Here is a 26,908-nt window from a genome sequence, read left to right as displayed (position 1 = left end):
TACTGTCCATTATTTACTGAATAATACACAGCTACTGTCCACTATTTACTGATTAATACACAGCTACTGTCCACTATTTACTGATTAAAACACTGGTACTGTCCACTATTACTGATTAAAACACTGGTACTGTCCATTATTACTGATTAAAACACTGGCACTGTCCACTATTTACTGATTAAAACACAGCTACTGTCCACTATTTACTTAAAACACTGGTACCGTTCACTATTACTGATTAAAACACTGGTACCGTTCACTATTACTGATTAAAACACTGGTACCGTTCACTATTACTGATTAAAATACTGTCTACTATTTACTGATTAATACACAGCTACTGTCTACTATTTACTGATTAATACACAGCTACTGTCCGCTATTTACTGATTAAAACACAGCTACTGTCCACTATTTACTGATTAATGCACTGGTACTGTCCACTATTTACTGATTAATACACTGGTACTGTCCACTGATTTAAAAACTCAAAGACAAACATGTTCTATCTTCAAGGTTTTCTTTGATCATTTGAAATGAGAACAGTGTAGACTCAACCACATACAATTGACTTCAAGCCCTTCTTTCTTTTCTTAATCCCCAAAGAATTTTGCCTAAGAGACTGTTGGGTCTGTATTGATCAAATAGTTCTGATCTGAGACCAGGTTGACTCATAAGTCATAGTGATGTGTATGTCCATCATATCTTAACAGAAGAGGTTCCTCAGGATTATTTCTCACTCTACCAGATATGAACCATCTGCACCTCTGTTCTGCAAATATTCCCTACTAACAATTGACAAACTAAATACCTTTCAAACATGCTCATTCATAATCAAGTTCATTAACAATAGGCACGATCTTCCTGATACCTTCCATAGTTTCTTCATCTTTTCATCAGAAATTCACTCATATCCAACAAACCATAGTAATAAACTCCACCGGACATCTAGCCATCAATACAACATTAGCTTTAGAGGTCCTAAACTCTGGAACACTCTTAAGTGCATCATTGAGGTCAACCTCCTTATCTATATTAAAAAAAAACAATTAAAATCTAATTAAATTTCATCATAAATCATCAACACATTAAGTTACTCCTGTGCATCAGTGTTATATCTACTGTATGGCTGCTTGTTCTTTTTCGTCATTATATACTGTTCATATGTTATTCTCCTCCTTTGCCTTCTTGCACAAAAAAAAATATTGTTTTTGTTATTGACTCAAGTCAATCTTCCATGTTTTCGCTATAGTGTCTGCCTTATGTCTCTGATCTTGTTTTGAGTTTATTTTCTAGACCATGTTTACATTACATATTTTGTTCATATATGTTTATGGACAATGGGATGGGAGTGGAACTTTGTACAAGCCCTTTGGGCTTCGTTCCCTCCTAGCACTGTTTTATTTTTTTTAAATAATGTGCTAAATAAATAAACTAAACTAAAACATGTACGGTCATGTGGTCAAGTATAATAACACTGCTTCTGTCGTGATGTAGTTATCCTAACGCATCCATATCTGTGTGTCTTTGTTCGTCTCACTAGCTCCCCCTTGTGTAGCAGCAGAGGAGCGCTCGGGGACTCCAGACAGTATTGCCTCCTCTTCATCAGCGGCTCCTGCTGCGCCACCCCAGCCCCAGGCCCCTTACGCAGGGGTACAGCAGGGACCCCCAGCTGCCATGGATGGTGAGGCGCACACATGCACACACACAGGTCATATTCAGCATGCAAGCATAATGTGTGGGCAGTGTTATATTGAATGTAATGGATTTTCACATTCACTATAAATATAAAGCAAATAAATGAATGTATTCCTCACAGTAGCAGGCATGAGAGTTAATTTGCTAAAACAGATTTTTTTTGTAATTTTCGTTCTTTTTATTGTGCATTACAGGTAATATCAATTAGATTCATTAGGGGGGGGGAAACATAATTGCACGACAGAATGAATTAAGATGCTGGGGAAATGCGGCCGTCATCGCAGCATGGGGGAGGTACAGGTATGGGCATGGTAATAGTAGAAGACAAAAATATAGGCAACAAGATTATAATAAAGATAAAAAATAAGCAGTGTAAACGATATAATTAACTCTGAATATAGAATATGAGCATATATACACTGCAATTAGAAAATTACATATGAGTTCCACTTTCAGACAGCACAGCTCAGAGGAGCAGCCATATTGTGTCACCTGACCTGAGTACTGCGTGCTGATTTGCGGTAAACTGACCAGGACTCGTACCCCACCCGATCACCACCCAATCGTGTTCATAGGGGACGACCAACCGAGCCGGAGGTACCGCTGGCCAGGGAATCGAACCCGGGTATCTGCGGTGGTAGGCGAGTGCGTAGACCTCTACACTACCCAGCAGCCCCTGCAATGCATTTTCAACGAACAACGGCTTTTGTGACCAAAAAAACCCGCTCAGGGTTCAGAATGGGGGCATTTATAGTTTTTTTGCAAATGAACTCTTCATACATAAGTAGGTAGCTATGGGAGGTTAATGTGTTAATGATGACCACAGGGATAAAGAGACTAAGAATTGTGGGTGGTTTAGCACCTCCAAATATCTCTAACTGCCGGTAGTCCATCGAGAGCCCTAAACTATTGCGTTTGTGTGTGTGTGAGTGAGAGAGAGAACATGCGTGTGTGGTTTTTGTTACCATTATGTGAGGTGTTTGCAAAATTACTACCAAACGTACCCCATTAAAAACGTCCTCCCCGTTGAGTAGGCTGCGTTTCTTAGGAAGTCGGAATACTTGGCCTCGAGACACTAATCCAACGTCTGTTCCCGCCATCACACTTACGGCCGGGCTCTAGTAAACGCTAGGTACGGTGGGTGGCGCCGTCGGACCACTGAGTCTCGACGTGTGAGCAGGAATGTTTTCTGGCGAGTTAGCCTGGCGTGACACCGGAGTGTGTTCTGCTCTGGTAGTGTTGGCTCCTACCATAGACTTCACCGTCAGCCACTCTGGCTTGTTTTTCCCCTCCATTCCCTCCTTGTCTCTTCTTTTATTGCGTTCTATATGAGTTGGTCAGAGAGTCTCAATGATTTGATCAAACATTTTCAATACGAAAATTTGGGGTGGAAGTATGAAAAATGTAGATCAAGTCACTCGTTGTTATTGAGTTTCGCGCAGGCGGATGAGTTCTTACCACAGGCTGGTAAGACAGACAGACGGACGCACGCACACACCAGCCATGTTCACACCCCTCGGCTTCTGTCTCTCTCACTCAGACGTAGCCGTGACCAAAGCATTTACTCCAGCAGGAAAACAATACAGCTGTGACATTCTATCCGCAGACGGGTTTATTGAATTCTGGATTCGTGTTGTTTACTCACTCTTGGAGAGATCCGAGTTGAGCTAACCGACGGGCTGCGGGACGGTTCACAGCTTGGAACGGTCTAGCCATGCATAAAACCCACATACTGGTATTTATGGCGTACTGCATTGTTTGCATTCAGCATCACAGCTGTTCGGCTCACATTTTGGATTGCCGTCGACTGGGGCATTGATGTCAGCGAACGCTGGAGGAGTGTGGTTTTGTTGCTCTTGGCCTGATACCTGTTGAAGTGACTATAAAAAAAATGAATGCATCAACTGAGTGATTAATGATGGTCTCAGCGCTGAAGAATCAACACAGTGTAACTAATTGTATCCATGGGACGAGTGTTCATCTTAGTCAGCGGAGGCCTTATCGTGCCCCCCCCCTGTGTTATCTTGGACATGGACTTAAGATCTTCATGGAAAAGAGCTTGTCTCTATTCGGCCAGCAGAGAAATGTATTAATGAGGGATCAGACGGACGCTACTGGACAGGGAATGAAAATTAACAAACATCTCACTTCCAGGGTTTCCATTATCCGGTAATTAGTGTTTTCTTTAGTCGACATTTTTAAGTCTTTCCGGTCATAATGTCCTGTGAAAATAATTCCCACTTATTTTTATTTGGTTACCAAGTAACGTGCGTCCAGTAAGAGTGCTTGTTTTTGCCACTGAAACACTCAAACAGAAGTCTCTCTGAAATCGTGTGTGCGAGAGCAGCAGGTAAACAAACAGAACAGTGTAAGCTGGAGCTTGAGGATTCTATGGAGAGTAACATTACCACGAAAAGTTTGTTGCGTTGGAATACAGCTACCGTAGTGTTATCTAAAAGATAAAAACAACGGTTTGCATTTGTGCATCTCCAAATTGTACCAGCAACATGTCGTCCACTTTGCTAACTGAGTTGTGCCACATGGATCCAAACACTCAAGAAATCTGCCATTCCATGAGAAGCTGCCGCAGTGTAGACAAAGAGTGGAGGTAATGTCACGTTAATTATAAAAAATGGTAATTGTGACCGTTTTGATTGACGATTGACCATTTAAGCATCAGGTATAACGTTATCGCAATACACTCGATCAACATGGATAATATTGGACTGGAAGTTCTCATGCATCTGGTACATAGACATGTGGACCGCCACCAATTAATTTTTTAGCGGAAACCCGGCTGACTTTGTCTCCTCAGCACCAATCCACTCTGGGATCCAGTTCAGGAGGAAAATGGATTTCCATGGTAATATTGCATTATACACCTTCCATCTGATTTCCACATTAAGGAAATGGGTATTCCAAGGCTTGTCTTGTCTCCCTGTGAGAGAAGCCCAGACAGGTGCAGCTGGCGTTATGAATCAGCCCTGCTGTTTACCACCTCAGTTTTTGATGGAGTAGATTGATTCGGGCCTGTGGTTTGGCTCTGCACTGCAGGCTCCATGTTTCACCCTGAGAGAGCAATAACTTGTACCCAGACCAGAGAAACCACACCGCTGACTCCTCGCCACACCTGCAACACTAAAAGTCAGCCGCGGTATGACTACATTGCTTGAACTGGTGGTTTGCGGTTTGGCTTGGTCGAGGTCTCGGGCCTCTCCATAGCATGTCCAGCGGGAAGAGTTAAGTCACGTATTCAGATGGAGGTCGATGGTCCCACACCGGCTTTCCATGATGAATTAAACGTCGACTGCGATATCGACACGTTCCATTTAGAATGCCTGCTCCTCCATGTCGGATCAAGGCGCTCATCATTCTGCACTGTCTGACCAATCACAGGTGTCCATTTGAAATTATTATCTTTGTCATAATCGTGCAAGCTCGGCTGAAAACATCCCTTTCTGTATTCTACATTGCTAAGCACTATTGGAACAGACACTCATTGCTGTTGCTGTGATTCTGAATGCTTTTCCAGTCTCCACCTCCAGGTGTGCTGCTATAGCCAAGGATACAAGCTCACAGAGGCCTGGGGGTCTGTCTGAGTCTCCCACTGGGGCCACGAGAAGTCTAGGGTTGCAAAGGGTTGGACACTTTCCATTAAATTCTTGGAGATTTTCAGGACATTTTTCCATGGGATGTTAAGCTTGGAAATTGTGCAGAATTGCAATAAGAAATCTTATAATAATGAACTTATTCTAGGTGGAAAATACACATAAGGCAATACTAGGTCATTTGGTGTGCTTTGGTTAAAATATCCCGATTGAATGGAAATTCAGTTAATTTGGAAATTCAGTTGATTCATCCCCCGTCGCATGTTCAGATAGTTTGACAATGAAGATGAGGCATCCGAGTGTGGACATGAACATGGAGGAGGTCCAGAGAGAAGACATGAAGATGGTCATGGCCAGGGAGAAGACATGGAGGAGGTCCAGGGAGAAGACATGGAGGAGGTCCAGGGAGAAGACATGAAGATGGTCATGGCCAGGGAGAGGACATGGAGGAGGTCCAGGGAGAAGACATGGAGGAGGTCCAGGGAGAAGACATGGAGGAGGCCCAGAGAGAAGACATGAAGGAGGTCCAGGGAGAAGACATGGAGGAGGTCCAGAGAGAAGACATGGAGGAGGTCCAGGGAGAAGACATGGAGGAGGTCCAGAGAGAAGACATGGAGGAGGTCCAGGGAGAAGACATGGAGGAGGTCCAGAGAGAAGACATGGAGGAGGTCCAGAGAGAAGACATGGAGGAGGTCCAGGGAGAAGACATGGAGGAGGACCAGAGAGAAGACATGGAGGAGGTCCAGGGAGAAGACATGAAGATGGTCATTGCCAGGGAGAGGACATGGAGGAGGTCCAGGGAGAGGACATGGAGGAGGTCCAGGGAGAAGACATGAAGATGGTCATTGCCAGGGAGAGGACATGGAGGAGGTCCAGGGAGAGGACATGGAGGAGGACCAGAGAGAAGACATGGAGGAGGACCAGAGAGAAGACATGGAGGAGGCCCAGGGAGAAGACATGGAGGAGGACCAGAGAGAAGACATGGAGGAGGCCCAGGGAGAAGACATGGAGGAGGACCAGAGAGAAGACATGGAGGAGGTCCAGAGAGAAGACATGGAGGAGGCCCAGGGAGAAGACATGGAGGAGGACCAGGGAGAAGACATGGAGGAGGTCCAGGGAGAAGACATGGAGGAGGTCCAGGGAGAAGACATGGAGGAGGACCAGAGAGAAGACATGGAGGAGGACCAGAGAGAAGACATGGAGGAGGTCCAGGGAGAAGACATGGAGGAGGTCCAGGGAGAAGACATGGAGGAGGACCAGGGAGAAGACATGGAGGAGGACCAGGGAGAAGACATGGAGGAGGTCCAGGGAGAAGACATGGAGGAGGACCAGAGAGAAGACATGGAGGAGGACCAGAGAGAGGACATGGAGGAGGACCAGAGAGAAGACATGGAGGAGGACCAGGGAGAAGACATGGAGGAGGCCCAGGGAGAAGACATGGAGGAGGACCAGAGAGAAGACATGGAGGAGGTCCAGGGAGAAGACATGAAGATGGTCATTGCCAGGGAGAAGACATGGAGGAGGTCCAGGGAGAAGACATGGAGGAGGTCCAGGGAGAAGACATGGAGGAGGTCCAGGGAGAGGACATGGAGGAGGCCCAGAGAGAAGACATGGAGGAGGCCCAGGGAGAAGACATGGAGGAGGACCAGAGAGAAGACATGGAGGAGGTCCAGGGAGAAGACATGAAGGAGGTCCAGAGAGAAGACATGGAGGAGGACCAGAGAGAAGACATGGAGGAGGACCAGAGAGAAGACATGGAGGAGGTCCAGGGAGAAGACATGGAGGAGGACCAGGGAGAAGACATGGAGGAGGTCCAGGGAGAAGACATGGAGGAGGACCAGAGAGAAGACATGGAGGAGGACCAGAGAGAGGACATGGAGGAGGCCCAGAGAGAAGACATGGAGGAGGACCAGAGAGAAGACATGGAGGAGGACCAGAGAGAAGACATGGAGGAGGACCAGAGAGAAGACATGGAGGAGGTCCAGGGAGAAGACATACAGTTTTACAGATTTATGTTAAGGTTTTTCTTGGAGGGGGACTCATATAAGTATATATATATATTAGGGCTGACCCCTATTAGTCGAATAGTCGACTAATCGATCGAAAGGAGCCGTAGTCGACTGCCAGCCTCTTAGTCGAATACAAAAAAATAAAAAATATAATATTAATTTTTTATTGTTTTTTATCATTCTTTCCAAAAGAAAAGAGGCCTAGAAGCGTGGCTAACACTAATGGCATGCATACCAGAGGCTAACTGCCTAAGAAAACAGGCACAGAGGCACTGAAAGAGGATTTCACCCATCTAATGAACACACTAGACTAGACAAATATCAAGATGTATCCATCAGTGGACCAATTGTCTGCTTTTGCAAATTATACTTTTTTTTTTCATAGTCGACTATCGGCTAATTTCGGCCAATCATAGTCGACTATCCAAATCCTTAGTCGGGGACAGCCCTAATATATATACTCACACGGTATGTTTATACCCTATCATAAGGTTTATGTATCTGTATATGACAATGACATGGTAAATGCAGCCTGTGCAAATAACCCATATACAGCATATTACCCCCCCCCCCCCCCCCCTGCTAATCTCCATATTCCTGTTAATTCCCATGGAAACGTTCCACCTCTGTAACCCCAGTCAGGACCTTGTGAAGGTGAATGAATGCTATTGAGTTGCAGAAGCTGTGTCTAAATGACCCGTGTTTATCACATGTCCATCAGTTCCAGGTGGCCTCATACTGACCTCAGCCACTTGGGTCATTGAGGACTTTGGCTGGATGTCATTTGACGTATATCAAGCTGTCAGGTGGAGCTCCAAGCCTGCAATGGCAAGAGTCTCCTGGAAATCCATGACTTAACCAGTTCATCTTCCTCTCGTCCGTTCCTCCGAGGCGGGCAGATGGTCAGCACACGGATGTAAGCTGCAGGGACATGTTATTCCCAGCCAGGCACTCCTATCACGCCCAGTCTGCTCTTCTACTCTACTCTAACCCTGTCCTCGCTGCACCTGTGTCTGGGTGCAGTGCTTCTGTCACGATGCCAGTCTCTAGGTCGTCTCGCACAGCCAGACCTCTCTCCACACTACAAGAGAGGTTTGGCAGAACCCGTTCTTATGCACTAGGGAAGAAGACTGGGGTGTTTGTGTTTCTCAAACCAATCACAATCATCGTGGTAGTGTTGCTAAATGCAAAATGGCGTCGGGGGAGGAAAGTCTCCAGAGTTTTCCGTCATGAGAGTGTAGCTTGCTGTGGCTCAAAGACTTGAACGGAACATGCCAACATTTTGGGAAATTAGCTTATCGTCTTCCCCAGAGAGAGAGACGGGGAGATAGATACCAGTTTCCTCTCTGTGCGTTCAGTAGAACGCTATCTGGCTGCATGTTAGCCTAGCTTGGCACAATGAATGGAATTTCTGGGAGAAGGAAATTGCCGCTTTGTTGACAGAAGTCGCATGCGCCAGTGGGAGGTTTATACGAGCGGTCGATATCCGAAGAAGGCCACCTATTTTAAGAATCCTGTTCTTCTGTGCCACCAGGACAGTTCTTCTATGCCCCCAAGACAGTTCAGTCCGTATGTGTGAACACTCTTTTCTAAAGCTAGGAACCAGTGTGGGAACACACCAATTGGTGACTGGGATGTGAAATCTGGGGCTGCTCCATAGATGGTGAATGGGCCTCTGACCTGAGGCCCTACACGATTTGTGTGCTCTTGCACCTTCTAGCAATGCTAGAATATAAACTTAACTTGGTCACAAACATTGATGATGTCAGGGACCCATTCTTAATCAGCAGCCCCATACATATGGGGGTGACAGCGGCTCGGGAGGTAGAGCAGTTGTCTGGTAATCCGGAGGTTCCCAGTTTGATTCCCGCTCCTCCCGGGCAGCGTATTGAAGTGTCCTTGAGCAAGACACTTAACCCCCAATTGCTCCCGATGAGCAGGTTGGCACCTTGCATGGTTGCCTCCGCCGTTGGTGTGTGAATGTGTGAGTGAATGGGTAAAATGTGAGGAACAAATTGTAAAGCGCTTTGGATAAAAGCGCTATATAAATGCAGCCATTTACCATTTACCCATATTTTACATAGAAGTGACCACCTATTGGCGGGTTCTCTCTCCGATTTCTAGCTTTAGGAGAGAGTGACACGTGTTCATAAATACTGACTCAGCTGTCCTGGGGCACAGGAAGAGCATACAGTGGGTATGTGCATTTTTTAAATGGGTGCCATTGTCCTTTTAATCAAACAAAGACCTCTGGTCTGTGAATGCCTGATTTCACATGAGCATAACGTGGTCTTTTAAAGGTGCCCTCAAGCTCACTTTTATTAGGTCAATATAGACGTACTAACAAGCACAACTAGATACATCAGCAGATGGTGTAGATGTTTTCCTTTTGTGTATCGGACACTAATGGACCTCACAGCACTGTTGTTTCTGTGTAAGAGCAAGAGCACGCACTGAAAGCTGGACACGTGCGAAGCAGAATGAGTGCCGGCAATGCATGAGGATGTTTATCAGATGGGCAGGCCTGTGTGTCTCGCTGACGTGTTTGGTTGGATATGGTTCTTAACTGTAAAAATGGTGCCAGGTTTTTCCTCATGACCTGGAAGCATCCGCATAAGTGAGCAGAATTGACTAGCCCTGCCCTCTTTCTTTCAATCACAACTGTTGCTTCCCTCGGACCAGAAAAGAGGGCAGCGTTTTAGATTAGGTCAATTGCAGCGAAACACTGGGTTGTGTTTTACAGATGCACATTATTATTCCAATATTATTCAATATACTTGAGTATTCCATCTATGAGTTGGCACATGTAAACGGCGTATCTCGTATATACTAGCCAGGATATAAGCTCATATCCCGACTGAGAAACCTGAATATGATCACTGGGATATATATCGATATTGGCTGAGAGACTTGCATGTAAACGCATTATCTCGTTTTCTTTCTTCTTTTTGTTTTTTTGGGGGTTTTGTTTAGTTTCCCGTGGTAAATCCTAGGAATAATACTTTTTACTCACGTATATGGGTGATTGGGATATTAAAATGCATATAAACACCATGCCCTGTCTTAAGTCCCTTAACCGGTATATTGGTTAGTATCCAGAATGTGCATGTAAGCACACTCACTGAGTCATTTCTGCAGCTGAAGTGAAGTGTCTCTCCATAGAGTCCATGTCCTCTCTCGGTCCCCTGGGCAGCCTGAAGGCCAGGCTCTTGGACTGGCTGGAGAGAAATGAGCTCCCCTGGCCAATAAGTCCTGACAGCAGCCCATCCTTCTGTCACTGTTGCATAACACGCATGATGGATAGCAGACTGAAGAGAACAAGAGAAGACGCCAATTTCACACACACACACACACACACACACACACACACACACACACACACACACACACACACACACACACACACACACACACACACACACACACACAATGAAGACCATGGTTCTAGGAGACTAAAAGAAAATGAGAAGAAGCCAGTTTCACTCACTCACACGCATACCTGTACAGGGATCATGGTGCTAACATTAGCGTGTTATTCAGTGGGCTATCGGGAGACATCAGAGGGTTTGCCAGCAGGCTAACTGATGAATACCTAGAGACACGAGGAAGCTATATAATGTGTTCTGTTGTCGGGTGTTCCAGTGACTTTTGTCCATAAACCCTCTCTAAACTATAGTGTAAAACGTTTCCATTAGATATTTTAATTTATTTATCTTTTATATTCCCTTCCTTTTTACGGGTACTTTTTTCGGCACAGTGAGCCCCAGCAGCCAGCTAGCTGTCTGTCTGTATTGCAACCATTGGTCTGTATTTCCCTATGAAAGTACGGGAAAGTGTCTCTTAACGCGTCCCGTGTAAGAACTTTCTAAACAATATGCGCTCATTACTGACCTTTTTATGGCCTTGAGCGGCTAGATTTTCTGACACGACTACAGAAGATTCAGCCCAGGATTAACTATCTCCCTGCAGGGTCCAGCTTTTCTCTGCTCACACTCTCCGGAGTTCCTCAGGGCTCCATTATAGGTCCTCTCAAAGAGTGGAAAACCAACGCTCGGGTTTTACTGGCACATGAAAACCCAGCGAACCCCGGTGTGGCCTTCTGTCATTATGTCTTTACTCTTTGTGCTTTTATGTGTTGTTGCCCCACTTCACATGCCAGCCAGGGGCTTCGGAGTGTGATTCCAGGCCTATAAAGGGGAAACTTTGATTTGCCAAGTCTTCACATGTTTTCTGAACATGCAGACTCTCACTGGAAAACCTCAAGTCAGCCAGTTTCCAGAAACCGTTTACCCTGTTTTTTGAACATACTGTACAGTAGAAAAGGAGCCAGATTTATGTCCTTGTCAGGCAAGATGGTATTGATTGATGTAGACGATGGCTAATCAAACGGGATGATTATCTACGATATTCCACATTAAACCTACTTTGATTTTCGGAGGCCATTCGAAGTGCTGCTATTGAGCCCACACTAGAGGTCTTGAGAGGTTGTAGATATAAGAACAGTAATTCCTCCCCCACATGTGCATGTAGACTAGTGAAGTCATGGTTAATAAAAGCACAGGGAGGGAAGTGGCTGTCTGCAGACATGGACAGGCCTGTATTTGCACAGACAGTAGCCTCAGACACATTTATTTGGTTATGAGACTGTATGCGAGTGTGTGCGTCTGAGTGAGGGAGAATAATCGTGAGTGTGTTTGTGATTTTCTTCTCTTTGTGCGCGATGGGGTTGCGCTGATAATGGAAGACCACTTAGTGGTTCGTCGACGTTCAGAGCTGTCGCAGATTTGCACAACGTCGACAATTTTTGGGGCGATTTGAGACCAAACCAACCGACTGGCATTAAGCTTCAACATGTGCCATTACATAGCCTTTGTGTCTGTAAATATAGGCCTAATGTAAAATGAAATAAATAGATTCTGTGCCTTAAATGTGCGCTGTGAATTACGACTACTGTCGGACTAGTTTGCCTCCCTTAACACAAAACATTACCTGCAAAATAAACACTTAATACAACATGTCTGCTTGTGCTGTTTTCACATACATTTTGACATGGGTGTTTGAAACTTGAGACTTGCCAGATTTCACCCTCCAAATATAATTTGCCTATAATGTCTATTGTTTGTGCCACTGCGCGTAAATGGCAAATGACAACATTGCATTCATCTTTGCAATAGTTTTAACAATCTCGACATAACATAGCATAACATATTGAACGCCTCGTTTTCAATAAGATAATAAAACGTGTGAGCATTTATAACGCCATAAAGGAATACAGACCTAGGCTATTTTGATTAGGTTTGACAGTTTTGGAATTGACGGCACTGAGTTACATTCCACCAGTCACTCTAATGTTCTTGGAGAGTGAATGTCTATCAATTCTCTCTCTCTCTCTCTGTCACCTCCTCCGCAAGTCTCTCTTGCGATAGGAACGTTTTGATAATCCAGTCGGATCACATTTAACAGGTATTTGCTGAACTACAATTAACAATGCAATCAGATGTACCAACATTGCGTGACTTGAACAATAGCCCGGACCACATGTGTCGCTGTCGACCCAATCCACAAGATAATCTTCATTTTCATTTGAACAATAGCCTATACTTGTAGCCATATATATTACCCTACATAATATAATATAGAAATAATAGACTGTATTTGTTAAATCTTGAAGCTGTATTTGTTTGCGCTGAAAGACTGCAGACCAATCTGCAGAGAGAGAGAGAGCATCGGCTATTGGCAATATCACAGGATGACAATGGGACGATCTATATATGGACTGGAAACCTAGTGTATGTGTTTCTCAGCTCCGGCACCTGCCTGTGCTCAATGTTAGCTGTTTAGCTTGGAGCTGCACGACTGACTGTAATCTGCCATAAAGAGCCATGTCTCTGCGCGGGACGTTTCAAGGAACAAATGTTTTTTAATAATACTGGTTGCATCTGTTTTCACTGAGCCAATTCTGCTGTATTCTGTGTGTGCACGTATTGGCGTGTATTAACGATGTTATGAGTGATGGTGTTTGTCTTGTTGTTATGTGACTACTGTTTGTAGGTATCTACATACTTCAGCGCTGACTCTCTTCTCTCTGTGTGTGTTTCCTCAGGTCAAGTGTACCAGCAGTACCAGGCTCCAGGTGGCTACCCTCCCCAGCAGCCCGCCGCTCCGCAGCAGCAGCAGTATGCCATGCAGTACCCTGGTAAGACACTAGGGGTGTGGACATTTCTCGATTCTAAGATGCATCGCGATGCGGACGATTCTGCATTGATGCAGTGACAGAACATAATCGATTATTAAAATACTTTTTTACTCTCTTGCTAGCTTTTATGTTCTTTTACAATGTAGCGCTTTGGGATTTGCTCCACAACTATAAAGCGCCCTATAAATAGGGCTGTTCCGAATAGTTCGAAGCTTCGTTCATAATGTTGACATTCGAATTCTAAATCAACATTTGAATAAAAAAATTGTAAAAGATTTTATTTATTTGTATATATTTTGTATGTGTCTATTCATTCTGTTTCAATGGGTTTTTTCTTCACAGTTGCAGATAAAGATTAGGCTACACTAATATTATAGTATTATACTATTATAATATATGACTCGTCATAAAAATGTAAATAAAACATTTATCATAAATGATGTAGCCTATCTGCATCCGCTTGGCACTCAGCACTCCATCAAGACGTCACCATCACTTTCGTACCAACCGTGCCCTTATTGGATTATTTATGTTGACGAAACTGATGAGTTATATCCATTAAAGAAAGTTGATTTAATAAAAAAAAATAGATCAGATTAATCACTTTATTAAAATTTAGGATATTTATCAAATTTAAATGAATGTATTACATCATAAAATATGACTTTCAAAGCTTCGTTCGAATACTTCAATAGAAGCTTTGAATGTTAAAAAATTACATTCGGTACAGCCCTACCTACAAATCAAAGATATTATTGTATTATTAAAAAAAAGCTAGTGCTCTAGTGAGTCATGCATCCACTCAACTCATAGAAAATACAGCATCAGGCTATTCTAAAAGTATTGATACTAATACTGATACTAATAAAAAGAGTATTGAACCATTGTTAACAGCTGGGTATCGAGATACCTTTCTAGTATCTGTATCATGCAACACTAGTAAAGACTAGTAAAGACATTTATTTTGACATTCTGATTTAAGAACTTTCTAAATAAAAGTTAATTTATCTGACTGCTTGTATTATTTGATGAAAAAGTAGCCATGTGCAATATAGATTATAAAATTGAGGATGTAATATATTATTGACCTGCATCGTAGAATCGAATCGTGGACAGCTGAATCTTAATCTAATTTAATTGTGAGGCCAGTGAAGATTCACAGCTCTATAAGACACAAGCCCGGCCACTAGCTGTCGTTAGGGATACACTATATATCGGCGACCGTATCTGTATTGGCCGACTGGGCAGATATATATATCGGCAAACATATATCGGCTGGTGATTTTGTTATTGATTGCATCAGTTCGATGAGCAAAACTGGGCCAAATGTGAACAACACATTTCTTATTTTTGTTTTTTTTGAGTAACGTTACTTGCATCTGACAATGACGCAGCACAGGATTGTGGGCTAACATTGTTTTTCAGTTTGTACAAAAATAGTCTGTGCCAAATTTAGATTATCCTAGAAATGTGTCTTATTCGTACAGATCATATCGACATTGGGAATATCGGTTATTGGCCATAACAGAAATGCTAATATGGGTTTATGGTTATCGGTGCATCCCTACATGAATGACGTTGATTCTGTCTCTCCTGTCTGTCCTCCCTCTGGCTCTCTCAGCAGGATACGCCCCCCAGCCCGGAGCCCCTCAGCCTGGCCCTCCTCAGCCCCAGCAGCAGCAGCAGCAGCAGCAGCAGTTCCAGAACTACCCAGCCCCCGCCTCCCAGGCTCCCGCCCCCGGCCAGGCCCCCACCCCGGGCTTCCAGGGCGGTCAGCAGCAGCCACCTCTGCCCCAGGGAGCCCAGCAGTACCCTCCGGGAGCCTTCAACCCCCAAAACTACACCACCCAGGCTTCTCAGCCCGCCAACTACAACCTGCCCCCCAGCTCCCAGCCGGGGCCCGGGTACCAGCCCCGGCCGGGGTACACCCCTCCCCCAGGCAGCACTGTCACCCCTCCGCCGGGGGCTTCTAACCCCTACGCCCGCAACCGTCCCCCCTATGGCCAGGGCTATGCTCAACCAGGCCCTGGATACCGGTAAAAGAGGACGGGACGTGTTACTGATCCCCCCCCCCACACACACACAAACCCCTCCCCCCAGTGTGGCTCTGGCTCTGTTAGGAGTGGGGTGGCAGTAAAACACAGTGTGCAGATCTGCCACGCCCACCCCCAGTACAAAATAAGTCCCAGTATGAAACGAGCAACCCCTCCCCCGGCCATCTGATCGTCCATGTTCGTACTCTGTCTCTCCAACCCGGCACTCTGCTCAGTTCTCCCAAACCACCACCACCCCTCCTTTCCGCCCCCCCCCCCCCCCCCCTCCTGTAATCAGTCTTGTAACGCACACACCCAGGAAGACCAAAACAGGCCGTCATATCAACCCCTGTTTTGTTCTTCTTCTTCTATGGTAACTCTTCATTCCGCTAGTGAAATCGCCATCCTTATATTTATATTTCTTTGGCATGTTAACACCAATGCTTTTTTATTTTATTTTTTATCAACAAGAGATTAAGTTGATAACTTGTGAAGCATCTAACTGACCGTGCCAGAGGGGTTTGTTGAGCATCTTGACTATAGATGCTGCTTGACGAGACACCATCTGAATGAAGCGTTACCCCCCCCTCTCAATCAATCTCGCCACCGTGTTGGTATTAACGACGTGTCATTGGAACTGCCCTGTGTTGAGAACACTAGCTTGAGTGACTGCTGACGGGAGGTGTAGATCCCGGCTCTCCAGAAGGATGATACAATGTTGAGCCCTTTAGATCACCTCCAGTATGGCTTAATGCTACTGCTCTCTCTCTCTCTCTCTCTCTCTCTCTCTCTCTCTCTCTCTCTCTCTCTCTCTCTCTCTCTCTCTCTCTCTCTCTCTCTCTCTTGCTCTAGCTCTATCACTGGTTTTTACTAATATATCAATTGAAAAAATTCCACCTTTAAAGTGATATTAGTTGTTTATGTATAAACTGTAACATTGATTTTGTTTTCTTCTCTGAAACCTAATAAAGGATTGAAACCCAGTTTTGGAAGTCCTTATGAATCTTTTTGTTTTGGTATTTGTCTCTCTCTCTCTTCCCCCCCCCCCCCTCTCTCTCCCCCACATTGTGGTGTCTGACTTCATGTCTCTCGTGTTGAGCTTGGGCTGAGCCAGTGCCCTTCCAGTTGGAAAAACGCTGGTAATCCTGGTATTGCAATTTGTTTTCCTGAGTGAGAGCTGTGGTTGGCTGGGTCGTGTGCCTGGGGAGCGTGCGGTTGGTCTTTCATGACGAGCTGTCTCTCCGAGTGAGAAGAAATGGGCTCGCTGGGCTTATTGTAGGACATTTAGTGATTGTGTGTATGTGTGCGTGTTCACATGCCCTTGGTGTATTGTCAAAAGTCAATGTTCACTATACTGTGTAGATGGTGTCGTCCCTGCAATACATTCTATTAACAGGCATAATGGAGGAGACTGCCATTTAAACACACAAATAAAAGCGAAGCATACTTAGGATTTATTGTTGAAAATAGATAGGATTTATTGTTGAAAATAGATACTTATTGCATATAAAAAATGAAACATCTTTTCCAACTGCAGTCATGTAGTTATAGCAGAAAGCTCCATGTGGATGTTGGTGTGAGGCTTTATGTACACTTTGTACTGTATCATATCTGAACTAAAAGCACAGATTATACACGTAGGGCTGATTACCACCAGTGGACAATCGGACCGTTTGCTTGAAAATGTAATTTCCATATTGCAAAGGATTGTGTTTTGTCCTTTTCTACTCAAGTGTAAAAAGATACTGGCACAAGGCAGACTTAATCGAAGACTGCACGGACACCATTGATTGTCTTTGCCACTTGAAATTGCATGAAGCGGTGTGTTCCAAGTGACCCCTTGGAACCTCGTGGCTCTTGTGATCTCCCTACATACAATAGATTACGCAATTTGTTATCACCTGTGATCCCTACTTGACTCCACCAAGTCACGATCCCGGGTTGACTTATCTTTCTCTCCATATACATATACGAACAATGCTTAATGTTTATACTGTGCAAACTTAAGCTGATCCCGTAAGGCCAATCCAAAGTATTGTTGAATAGTACGTGAAAAGTGAGGGCGATTCCGCATGTGTGTGTGCTTGTACTGCACATGACAGGCTCTGAACGTGAACGAAAGTTTGACATCTTGCTTCTGTGTGCGCGTACAAACTATATGTATATTCATTACCGTGCAAGTGTTTACATTTGTGTCATCTCGACAAGATGGACCACACACACACAATATTTAATAACCGACCCCTTGATAAATAACATACAAGTTATTACATATTTTTTGGGAGCCAGCTTCCCAACTTTTTTTTCTTTTTCTTCGTGATCACAAAACATTTTTGATCCACTCTGAAACACCTGTATCCGTTTCCTCTGTATCATGGTATCAGGTTCGATAAATAGTGACGTAAGACCTGTGATATTACAAATGCGCTCCATAGAGTTCTGTGACGCCTAGTGGTCCTGTACAGGTTTATACACGGGAGAGTAGGCCGACATCAGACAGACGAGACCTGTCCATAGTGTCCATGGTAACGGGAGAGGCCCACTTCCCATTCAGGCCTCAGAAAAGCCTCTTAATGTCCTCCTCACTTTGAAGAAGGTCGTCTTCCTCCTGTCGGGCAGCATCCTGGACAGCCCTCTGAGTGGGTGGGGTGGGGGCTATTTTACCATTTCCCAGGGATGGGTGTGCCACACTCGTACCACCCTACGTAGGTGGCATGCGAGTTCCCTCCGATCTCTCCGAAGTGGACGGCTTGCTGGCGCAGTGCTCTGTAGAACCCTGGGGGGGGGGGGGGGGTGCATAGAGGATGAGTGTTCCTACATGACAGGACTACATCAGGAATTCCTCTCGGTAGAATGCTTATGTTTGAAACGTTTGTTTTGTTTTGTGCGTCAAGTCAAGCGATTCCTTTCCAACACTGGCCGTACGCCATTGTGAAAAGTTACGTCTGATCCGTTTTCACAACAAGCTCCGTCAGTCTTCTCTACTGTATTTCCCCACTTAGCTGCGGGAGATTCCCCCATTTCCCTGCCCGGACATTTTAATGTTATGCTCATGAATCTCTGGATGACCTAAAAGTAAGCGGTAATGATTCATATGATTCATATCCGTTTTGTTTTGTTCTAAAGTTGTAGTTTCTGAGGAAATGCTGCCTAACCCCTGTTTAAGTTGTTTACTGCCAAAAAAAGCGTAATATTATAAGCGTAATATTAAAACGTCACAGGGAGGGACCTTATTTACCACGTAAACAAAGACTTGCAATACGCCCTCCACCCTGATCTGCGATCAGGCCATGACTCTTTGGGGGAAAACAACTTTGCGAGTAAACGGGAGTCGGGGAACATTTGCTCAGAAAAACAAACTAATAAAACTTGATTAAAGTGGTCATATTTTGCTTTATTTTTCACTATTTGGGCAATTTTACACAATTCCTATGAGTATGGAACACATCTGTACGTTTTTTTTTCCAATAAAATTCATTGTTATGTATTTTTTATCAATTACTTTGGTGCACCACTTTCTGCCCTTGCAAAGTCCAAGCTGTTTTTGGCTGTTGACAGTCACCCACCTGCACTGGCAGATACCTTTGAGAGAGAGAGAGACTCGAGGCGTCAGCAGCCTGGCCAATTTGTGTGCGCGTGTCTCTGTGTGTTTTCATGCATGTATGTGCTGACGCATGGTTCTGTGGGACTAATTAATTTCGCCGCGGGGGGGCATAATCCCACGGGACAATGCATTGGCAACTTGTTTCGCATGACAAGATATACCTCCGTGAATATTATTGCACGGATCGGAATACGGGTGCGCACGTGGGAGCGTGCGCTATGATATTTTGCAACAGGTTGACAGTGATACAGCGAGTGCTCTCTTGACAGAGAGAGAGAGAGACATAAGTCCCCTCTCTCCCAATGCAGTGCGGTCCGAGACTCGCACCGTATGAGCCTCTCTCTCCCTCTCTCTGTCTCTCTCTTTTTCTCTCTTTTGAGGAAGTGCTGACTGACAGGGAAACCGCTTCCGCATTATTTCCACTCGCTCCGTTTTGATCATAATTTCAACATATCACAGTTGATTGTGGGCGGGCGGTGGCAGATCAGCGCCTTCCTACGTAGGAGAGCGAGTCAATTCTGAATGGCTTGGTTCAGTGGGGGAGGTTCTTGTCTGAGCTGAACTGAAGAAACGGGACTGGCTAGAAATTTCACATCTAGTCAGTGTTGGTACAACCCCACATTGCTAGAAAACAATGCAAATCACTGGAAAAGGCCATTTATAAGATAGGAGACCTTTAAGATTATCGCGCCCTCCAAAAATACTCTTTACCTTTTTGGTTTTACGTCACCCATAAGAGATTAATAAGCATAATATGTCCAGGTACGGAAATGGCGGAAATATCCTGCAGCTGAATGGGGGAATACCATAGGGGAGACTGAAGGGGCCTGAAAATAGAATTTCACAATGTCACATACGCTCAGTGGTGTCGGAGAGTAATTGCTTGACTTAACTTGATGCACTAACAAAACAAACATTTCAAACAATGTGTTCTGCTGTTTTTATACAGACCAAATACATCCATCATGCGTCTGTGTTTTCCCCCAAAAGTGAGCTTGGCCGCTATCCTACTTGTAATATTATCATAGCATGAATTTACAACATAAAAGGTGGCTAAACCCTTTTTCACAAGTGGGTAATAAAGTGATTTTTTTAGGGGTGCGCTTTACTTTTCATCCCTCAACATCCTCTATTGTAATTTGTTACAAGGCAACATACCTGCTCTGCTTGGTAGCTGATCAGCCAACATCTGAGTGCCGGTCCGTCCGTCCAGGAAGGAGTCCACGAACTGGCAGTGGTCCTCACCGTGTCCCGTCTGGTCTCCGATGTTGTAGAACTTCCCTACAGCGGTGAAAGGTCAATGAAGAGTTAGGGTTTACTATTAACTAGTAACACGTTTGAAATCAATGGTGCGGGACGCGTCGCGAGAGAAGAAAAACACTTACCGTTGAGCGTGTCGCTCAGGTAGATCTTGTATCTGAGCGAGTTGCAGAGCTGGATGCCCACGAACTTGCGGTACCAAGTCCTCTTCACGTACTGCTTCCCGTTGCACTCGGAGTAGGCGTCCGCTCTGAACGGGAACTGAGTCCAGATGGCATCTTTCCCTGGGAAAGAGAGAAGGAAAGTGAAGGTCAGATTTCACCCACTCGCCACCGGTGCAGAGACATGATGGAGGACCACTGTAGGCCAAACATCAATACCGGTTCAATGAGACGGAAGTATAACGGCAGATAAGACTCACCTGAGACGTTCTCGCTCACCCGAGGATCCGCTGCAGATGGGAGAAGGGGGTTACAGTTGGAATGAAAGTCATCATCGCAACAACTTTTTAAATGAGAACACGACACTGCCGGGACGATCCTGTTTCAGAGCAGCTGCGACTCGTTCTGTTTGTTAGTGTACACAGGAGCGATGCCCATTTGGCCTGATATGGACAATAACAGCGTTAGCCCCTAGAGGCCGGGGCCTGATTACAAGGCAGGCGGTGATGCATTCTATTACCATTATCTATCATTCCATTATTCGCATTAGCGCTATCGCCACATGGAAGTATTAAGCGAAACCTAGCGAAGCGGAGAACAAAGCAGTGCCAGAAGTGGATTGTCTTCCCCGCAGAACGAGTTATTTCATCCTGGTGAAATTAGCTCACATGAGCATTTTATTCAGTGTTGATAATTCTGCGTATCGAATGACTATGCCCCCGAGTGTCCCGTCTCCCATGTTGGTGTTGGGAACGAGGCCTGGCGGTGGAGTCTGGCGCGCAGAGACGCGACCCCCGGGTCTCAATCAGGCAGGGCCCAGTGGTAGCCAATAAGAAATGAATAGACCATGTTGAAATCATTAGACAAACACAGGCCGCACACACACCTTTTGACGTGCTAAGCTATGCTAATTGCGGGCCGATAATGAACAACACACACTCCACAGAGGCTCGACATGCAGCTAATTAGTTCCTGGTTTAAAAGCGAACACATGTTGTCAGGTATTCCCTGCAGACGGCAGATCACCTGACTCCGTGCTGAAGACCACAGGCTCGGTGACCGGTCCCGCTCCCAGCTCGTTCTTCGGCTTTACTTTGAATTCGTAGCTGAAAGATAAACGGTGAACAACGTGGGGTTATTTTTCAATCGGTGTAAGATATTCCTTTATTGATCCCCTTGGGGGAAATTCAGGCATCATAGCAGCATGGGGAGGGGAGGTACAGGTAGTAGAAGACATGGTACAGGACAGGTAATAGAATTATAGTACAGTGGAGAAGTAAACAATACAAATTTAAAGGGGAACTATCTTATAAATGGCCTTTTCCAGTGTTTAGCATTGTTTTCTAGCTATGTGGGCTTATATGAATGGGGTCTATGTCTCTAATTCTCATTTTGGCGCATTCTTCCAATTCTCATCTCACAATATTGTCCCTCACTGAAGTGAGTCATCTGAAACTTAGCGTACCTTTGACGTCAAAAGTTTCTCATCTGCATAATAACGCCCGCCCCCTCTATGTTTGTTGCCAGTTAGCCACCGCAGGTGCACACACTCAAACATTATTTATTGCAGTACGCAAGCAAATGCGTGGAATTGAAGTTTAACAGTGAGCTAGCATTGGGTTAGCATTTAAAAACGTTATGAGCCAAACGGGCAAGATACGTTGTTCTGTTCCTGATTGCCAAGCAGCGAATATGTCCTTGCATTCATTCCCTGATGATGTCGTAATCCGTCATCAATGGGTCAAGTTTGTGAGCTATGGCGATCGCGACTTGTGGAGACTATTAGAAGAGGACAAAACAATCACACTTATGGATGATAACGTGCGTTTTCACCAGACTACAGTACATTGGACACAGCACTTCTGGTAAATCATAAAAATACTATAGTCAAACCGGCCAAGGAGGTAACATTATTTGTCGCCGTCGTCGCCGAGTTGAGAGCTCCCCAGACTACAGCTGGGCGATCGCCTACAATGGCAAACTATTAATTATGAAGAGGAAGAGTACAAACGGTGATGATCCATCCATAACATAAGGTGATAATGATATCGTGCTCCACAAGCAATGGGCCAAGTTCGTTTTTGGATTTTTGCAAAGACGAAGGATAATACTGCCGTGATTTCCTGGCTGTTGCTAAAGAAGGGAGCTAGCCTATACCAAGTCTTCGAGACAGAAAGAAAGCATCGAATCAGTAAGTACAGTATGTCGTAATTAGTTAATTAGCAGTAGGACCTTGTTCATTCATCCGTTTGTGTATTACGGTACTCTTCCGTGTGTGTGTGCGCCAAGAAAGTTAGTAACGTTAGTAAAAGCACTGTTTGTGTGTGTGTGTGTGTGTGTGTTAGACGGAGTGAGAGAGCAAGCTAGCTTAGCTAACGTTATCTTAGCTCTGTGCTTCGTTGTATATATGTAGACCTACTTGTGTGTATTGCAAATGAATGATTATGTTCCTTGTGTGTGTTTGGGGGGGGTTATCTTAGCTCTGTTTATTGCGCCAAGAAAATCTAACGTTAGTACAAGCACTGTGTGTGTGTGTGTGTGTGTGTGTGTGTGTGTGTTGTGTGTGTGTGTGTGTGAGTTAGACTGAGTGAGAGAGCAATCTTATTCTTTCTTCCTGTCATTTTTCTCTATACCCAAAATCATATGGCATGGGTACCTGCTTCGGTGTCATCCCTTTGTGGATTGTATTGTATTCGAAAAAGTATGCTTGTTTGTGTATGAGGTTCACATTTGACGTTAGTAGAGTAGTATGGGCAGAGCTACAGGTGGGGGTCTGTCACTCAAATCGCATTCCGAGTATGGGCGGAGCCCAGCCTCAAAACAGCTTTAAATCTTGAAGTGAAAAAAAGCTGTTTTAGAGTACTTGATTAGAAATACAAAACAATGAATTTCTTTGAAAAAAAACATACAGATGTGTTCCATAGACTCACAGGAATTGTGTAAAATTGCCCAAATAGTGAAAGAAATAGTAAGATAGTTCCCTTAATAAAAAAGGCAGTGTAAACAATATAACAATGATTATTACAGTGATGTGTGACACTGATTATGTGCTTTCTACTATCTGGCTGCAAGATCCTTGGACTCTATATCACTGCCCTCAGATTCATCACTAATGATAGATACGACACTCATTACTGTGTCCTCTTGAGAAGGTTGGTTGGTCCTCGCTGATGGAGAGGCGCAGCAAACACTGGTATTTGTTCATTTTTAAGGCCCTTACTGGTAAGCTACCTCCTTATACTGCATCATTATATCATTTTGGAACCTATGGAACCCGTTCTAGTGACTGGCTGGTCCCATGAGTTTGCTCGGAACATGGTAAATCTGCATTTAGCTACGATGCCCCTCTAGCTCATGGAATGAACTCCAACAGTCCTTAAATTTGAGATTCTCCCCTCTGTTGCAGAGTTTAAGACCTTGATCTCCAACCGCTGTCAATCAAGTTGTACATGTTATAATTGATTTGTCATCCTTATTTCTGTCTCACCTTGTTGTCTTATTGTTATGATTTTATATGCTGTGATTTTATATGCCTTATTTTAGCTTATTTCTGTATGTACACTTGACGTGACTGTAAATGAGGGAAACCTCAGTTGCCTTAAATAAAGGTTTGAATGAATGAGTACTGAATGCACAAAGAGGAAATTGGTATCTATCCGTTTGACTCTGAAGGAGACGGTAAGCACTTATTGTTGACATGTTCCTTTAACGTTATATTCCTCTCATCTCCAGAGCTTTGACATTTGATATTTTGACTCTCCAGATGACTTTGAGTAGACCTATGGGTCAGATTCCGCACAAACACACATATGGTACACGTACGCACGCACACACACACGCGCACGCACGCACGCACACACACACACACACACACACACACACACACACACACACACACACACACACACACACACACACACACACACACACACACACACACACACACACACACACACACACACACATAAAAGAGCTAATGACTATCCCATGTGTTATGTTCAGATGTCCTGGCGATCCTTTGGGCCAGCTAACCCAACCCAAAGTAAGACTCTGTTGAGTCCTGAGAGCGTGTGCTAGCCAGGACTGAGTCTAATAAAAAACCCAATAACCCACTCCACCCAGCTTCAGGCAGTGGTGAAAAGTAAACAAGTATTTTTACTTAAGTAACATTTGTTGTGTAGTATTTTAATTGTAGGGAACTCTGTACTTTTACTCCACTACATTTATCTGAACCCATCGGTTACTATAGTTACTTTGAAGAAAGATATTTTACATAGAAAACATGGCAGAAATGTATGGAAGATAATGTATTTTCACATTTGAAGTCTGCCAAGAAGAGGACATAATCAGAGCAGCATAACTGGACCACATACCACTTTAACATAACCGTAATGAGAGCAGCATAACTGGACCACATACCACTTTAACATAACCTTTAGAGGTCAATGGAATGCTCCCAAGCACTGGAATACACAAAACGTCATAGAGAATGCATACTTACTAAGTAAATTCAATATCAGATTACATCTCCATTGGAGATATTTTCACTTGTACCAGAGTACAATTTTATCTTGGTATTTCTACTTTTACTTAAAGCCCAACTTGCAGGTTAACCCTACTCTGCAATTATGGGTAGTTTACATCATTGGTATCTAATTTAATTATTTATTTTTTTCCATTTGACGCCGGAAATTTCACTCAGAAATGGTTAAAAGGTCCACGCACGAATAACATGCACGAGCAAATCTAAAAGCTTATCAGACGCTAGTACGGCCGTGACGTCACTTCAGGAAACGTATGCCTTATGCCCGTCGGGTCATAGTACTACTGGATATATCGCGCTGGCTAACGTTAGCATTATGTCTACTGTCGTGAACCATTTTAGATCGGGGCATGTAGAGGAGTTTGGGGAACGAGTAAAATCATGTGCAGGTCCTCTCTCAGACCTGTGTGGCAAAGCACTGCACACGCATCATGCAAGCTACACGTCGCTGCATGTTGATCAAAGGTGGCCCACTCGGTGCATCACAGTGGGCTACTATTGTGCTAACAACGTGCCGTGGCGTCCGGCTTGTCGGCCTGCATGAGTGCCCGATTTGGGGTGGTTCTCTCCTCTTTGTGTGCCCCGTTCTCGCGGGTGTCCTGCCGGGGAGCTTGTGGACGCGACAACAGCGGCGGCCGTAGGGTGTTTGAGCCTGTAGCGTTAGTTAGCTCATAGCTATCGTGTACCACTAGCTTTAAGTAAAGGAACTGTGTACTTCTTCCCCACAGGCTTCAGTTAACTCTAGTTCTTCTGCTACACATCAATCAAAGTTGATTGATTGAATATGCTGTGAGAATACCTGCAAATGGTCATACTTCTGCATTCGTCCTCCATATAGGACTGAGGAGTGATGGCTGCATTCCTATAGCGCTTTTCAGGTACCAGTATGACGCAAAGTGCTTTACAACGGAATGACTGCATACATTTTTCCATATGGGTGGCCCCAGTAGGAATCGAACCCCTAACCCTGGCAATTAGGGATGTTCGATATTGGCTTTTTTACCAATATCCGATATACCGATATTGTCCAACTCTTAATTTCCGATACCGATACCCCCCCCCCCCCCAATATCCGATATACCGATATTGTCCAACTCTTAATTTCCGATACCGATACCCCCCCCCCCCCCCCCCCCCAAAAAAACATTATGCATACTTTTCACAATAAATAAAATAAGAATTTGTTCTTACTTGCTTGCCTGGGTAATAAAGGTTAAATAAATGTAAAAATTTAAATAAAAAATTTGAAAACCGATACAGATTATTTCCGATATTACATTTTAATGCCAATATCGGTAGGCCGATAATATCGGACATCCTACTGGCAATGTTACTGCTCATGAAGAAGTGTGGAGTGAATGATACTAAATATCCCCATCCCTACAGTAACAATGAAACTGCCTGATGTGTGTGTGTATAATATACCCGGTAGTATTTTAGATGCTTTGGCTGAATAACACAGAAAAAACAGACTAGAACGCATCCATGATATGGGTGACAGCGGCTCAAGAGGTAGAGCTGGTCGCCTGGTAATCCGAAGGTCCCCGGATCCGATTCCGGCTCCTCCTGACAATATAGCAAGCAAGACACTGAACCCCTAACCCAATGAGTAGGTTAGAAACTTGCATGGTTGCCTTGGCTATCGTTGTGAGAATATGTGGGTGGATGTGAGTTATACGTTGTAAAGCGCTTTGGATAAAACCACTTTATAAATGCAGTCCATCATCCAATCACTGCTCCAGTAGTGCTGCTCCAATGTATTTAATTTCTCTAACATGAAGTAAAATCGGCACTGC

At 44.4% G+C, this 26,908-nt stretch overlaps 2 protein-coding genes across 2 annotated transcripts in view; one reads left to right on the top strand and one right to left on the bottom strand.

The window, feature by feature from the left end:
• Positions 1 to 16,522, top strand: part of tfg (trafficking from ER to golgi regulator) — a 46,111-nt gene extending 29,589 nt beyond the window's left edge. The window contains exons 6-8 of the mRNA XM_084309432.1: positions 1,544 to 1,684; positions 13,419 to 13,511; positions 15,133 to 16,522. Coding sequence (XP_084165558.1) covers positions 1,544 to 1,684; positions 13,419 to 13,511; positions 15,133 to 15,551 — 653 coding nt within the window. The 3' untranslated portion in view covers positions 15,552 to 16,522. The remainder of the gene's footprint in view (positions 1 to 1,543; positions 1,685 to 13,418; positions 13,512 to 15,132) is intronic.
• Positions 16,523 to 17,009: 487 nt separating this feature from the next.
• Positions 17,010 to 26,908, bottom strand: part of abi3bpa (ABI family, member 3 (NESH) binding protein a) — a 53,198-nt gene continuing 43,299 nt past the window's right edge. The window contains exons 15-19 of the mRNA XM_084311484.1: positions 21,596 to 21,675; positions 20,830 to 20,859; positions 20,534 to 20,692; positions 20,307 to 20,429; positions 17,010 to 18,320 (exon numbers count right to left, since the gene is read on the bottom strand). Coding sequence (XP_084167610.1) covers positions 18,205 to 18,320; positions 20,307 to 20,429; positions 20,534 to 20,692; positions 20,830 to 20,859; positions 21,596 to 21,675 — 508 coding nt within the window. The 3' untranslated portion in view covers positions 17,010 to 18,204. The remainder of the gene's footprint in view (positions 18,321 to 20,306; positions 20,430 to 20,533; positions 20,693 to 20,829; positions 20,860 to 21,595; positions 21,676 to 26,908) is intronic.

This window comes from Notolepis coatsorum, assembly GCF_963971535.1.
Source record: "Notolepis coatsorum genome assembly, chromosome: 3".
Classification (NCBI taxonomy): domain Eukaryota; kingdom Metazoa; phylum Chordata; class Actinopteri; order Aulopiformes; family Paralepididae; genus Notolepis; species Notolepis coatsorum.
This window is presented reverse-complemented; position numbering and strand designations above follow the sequence as displayed.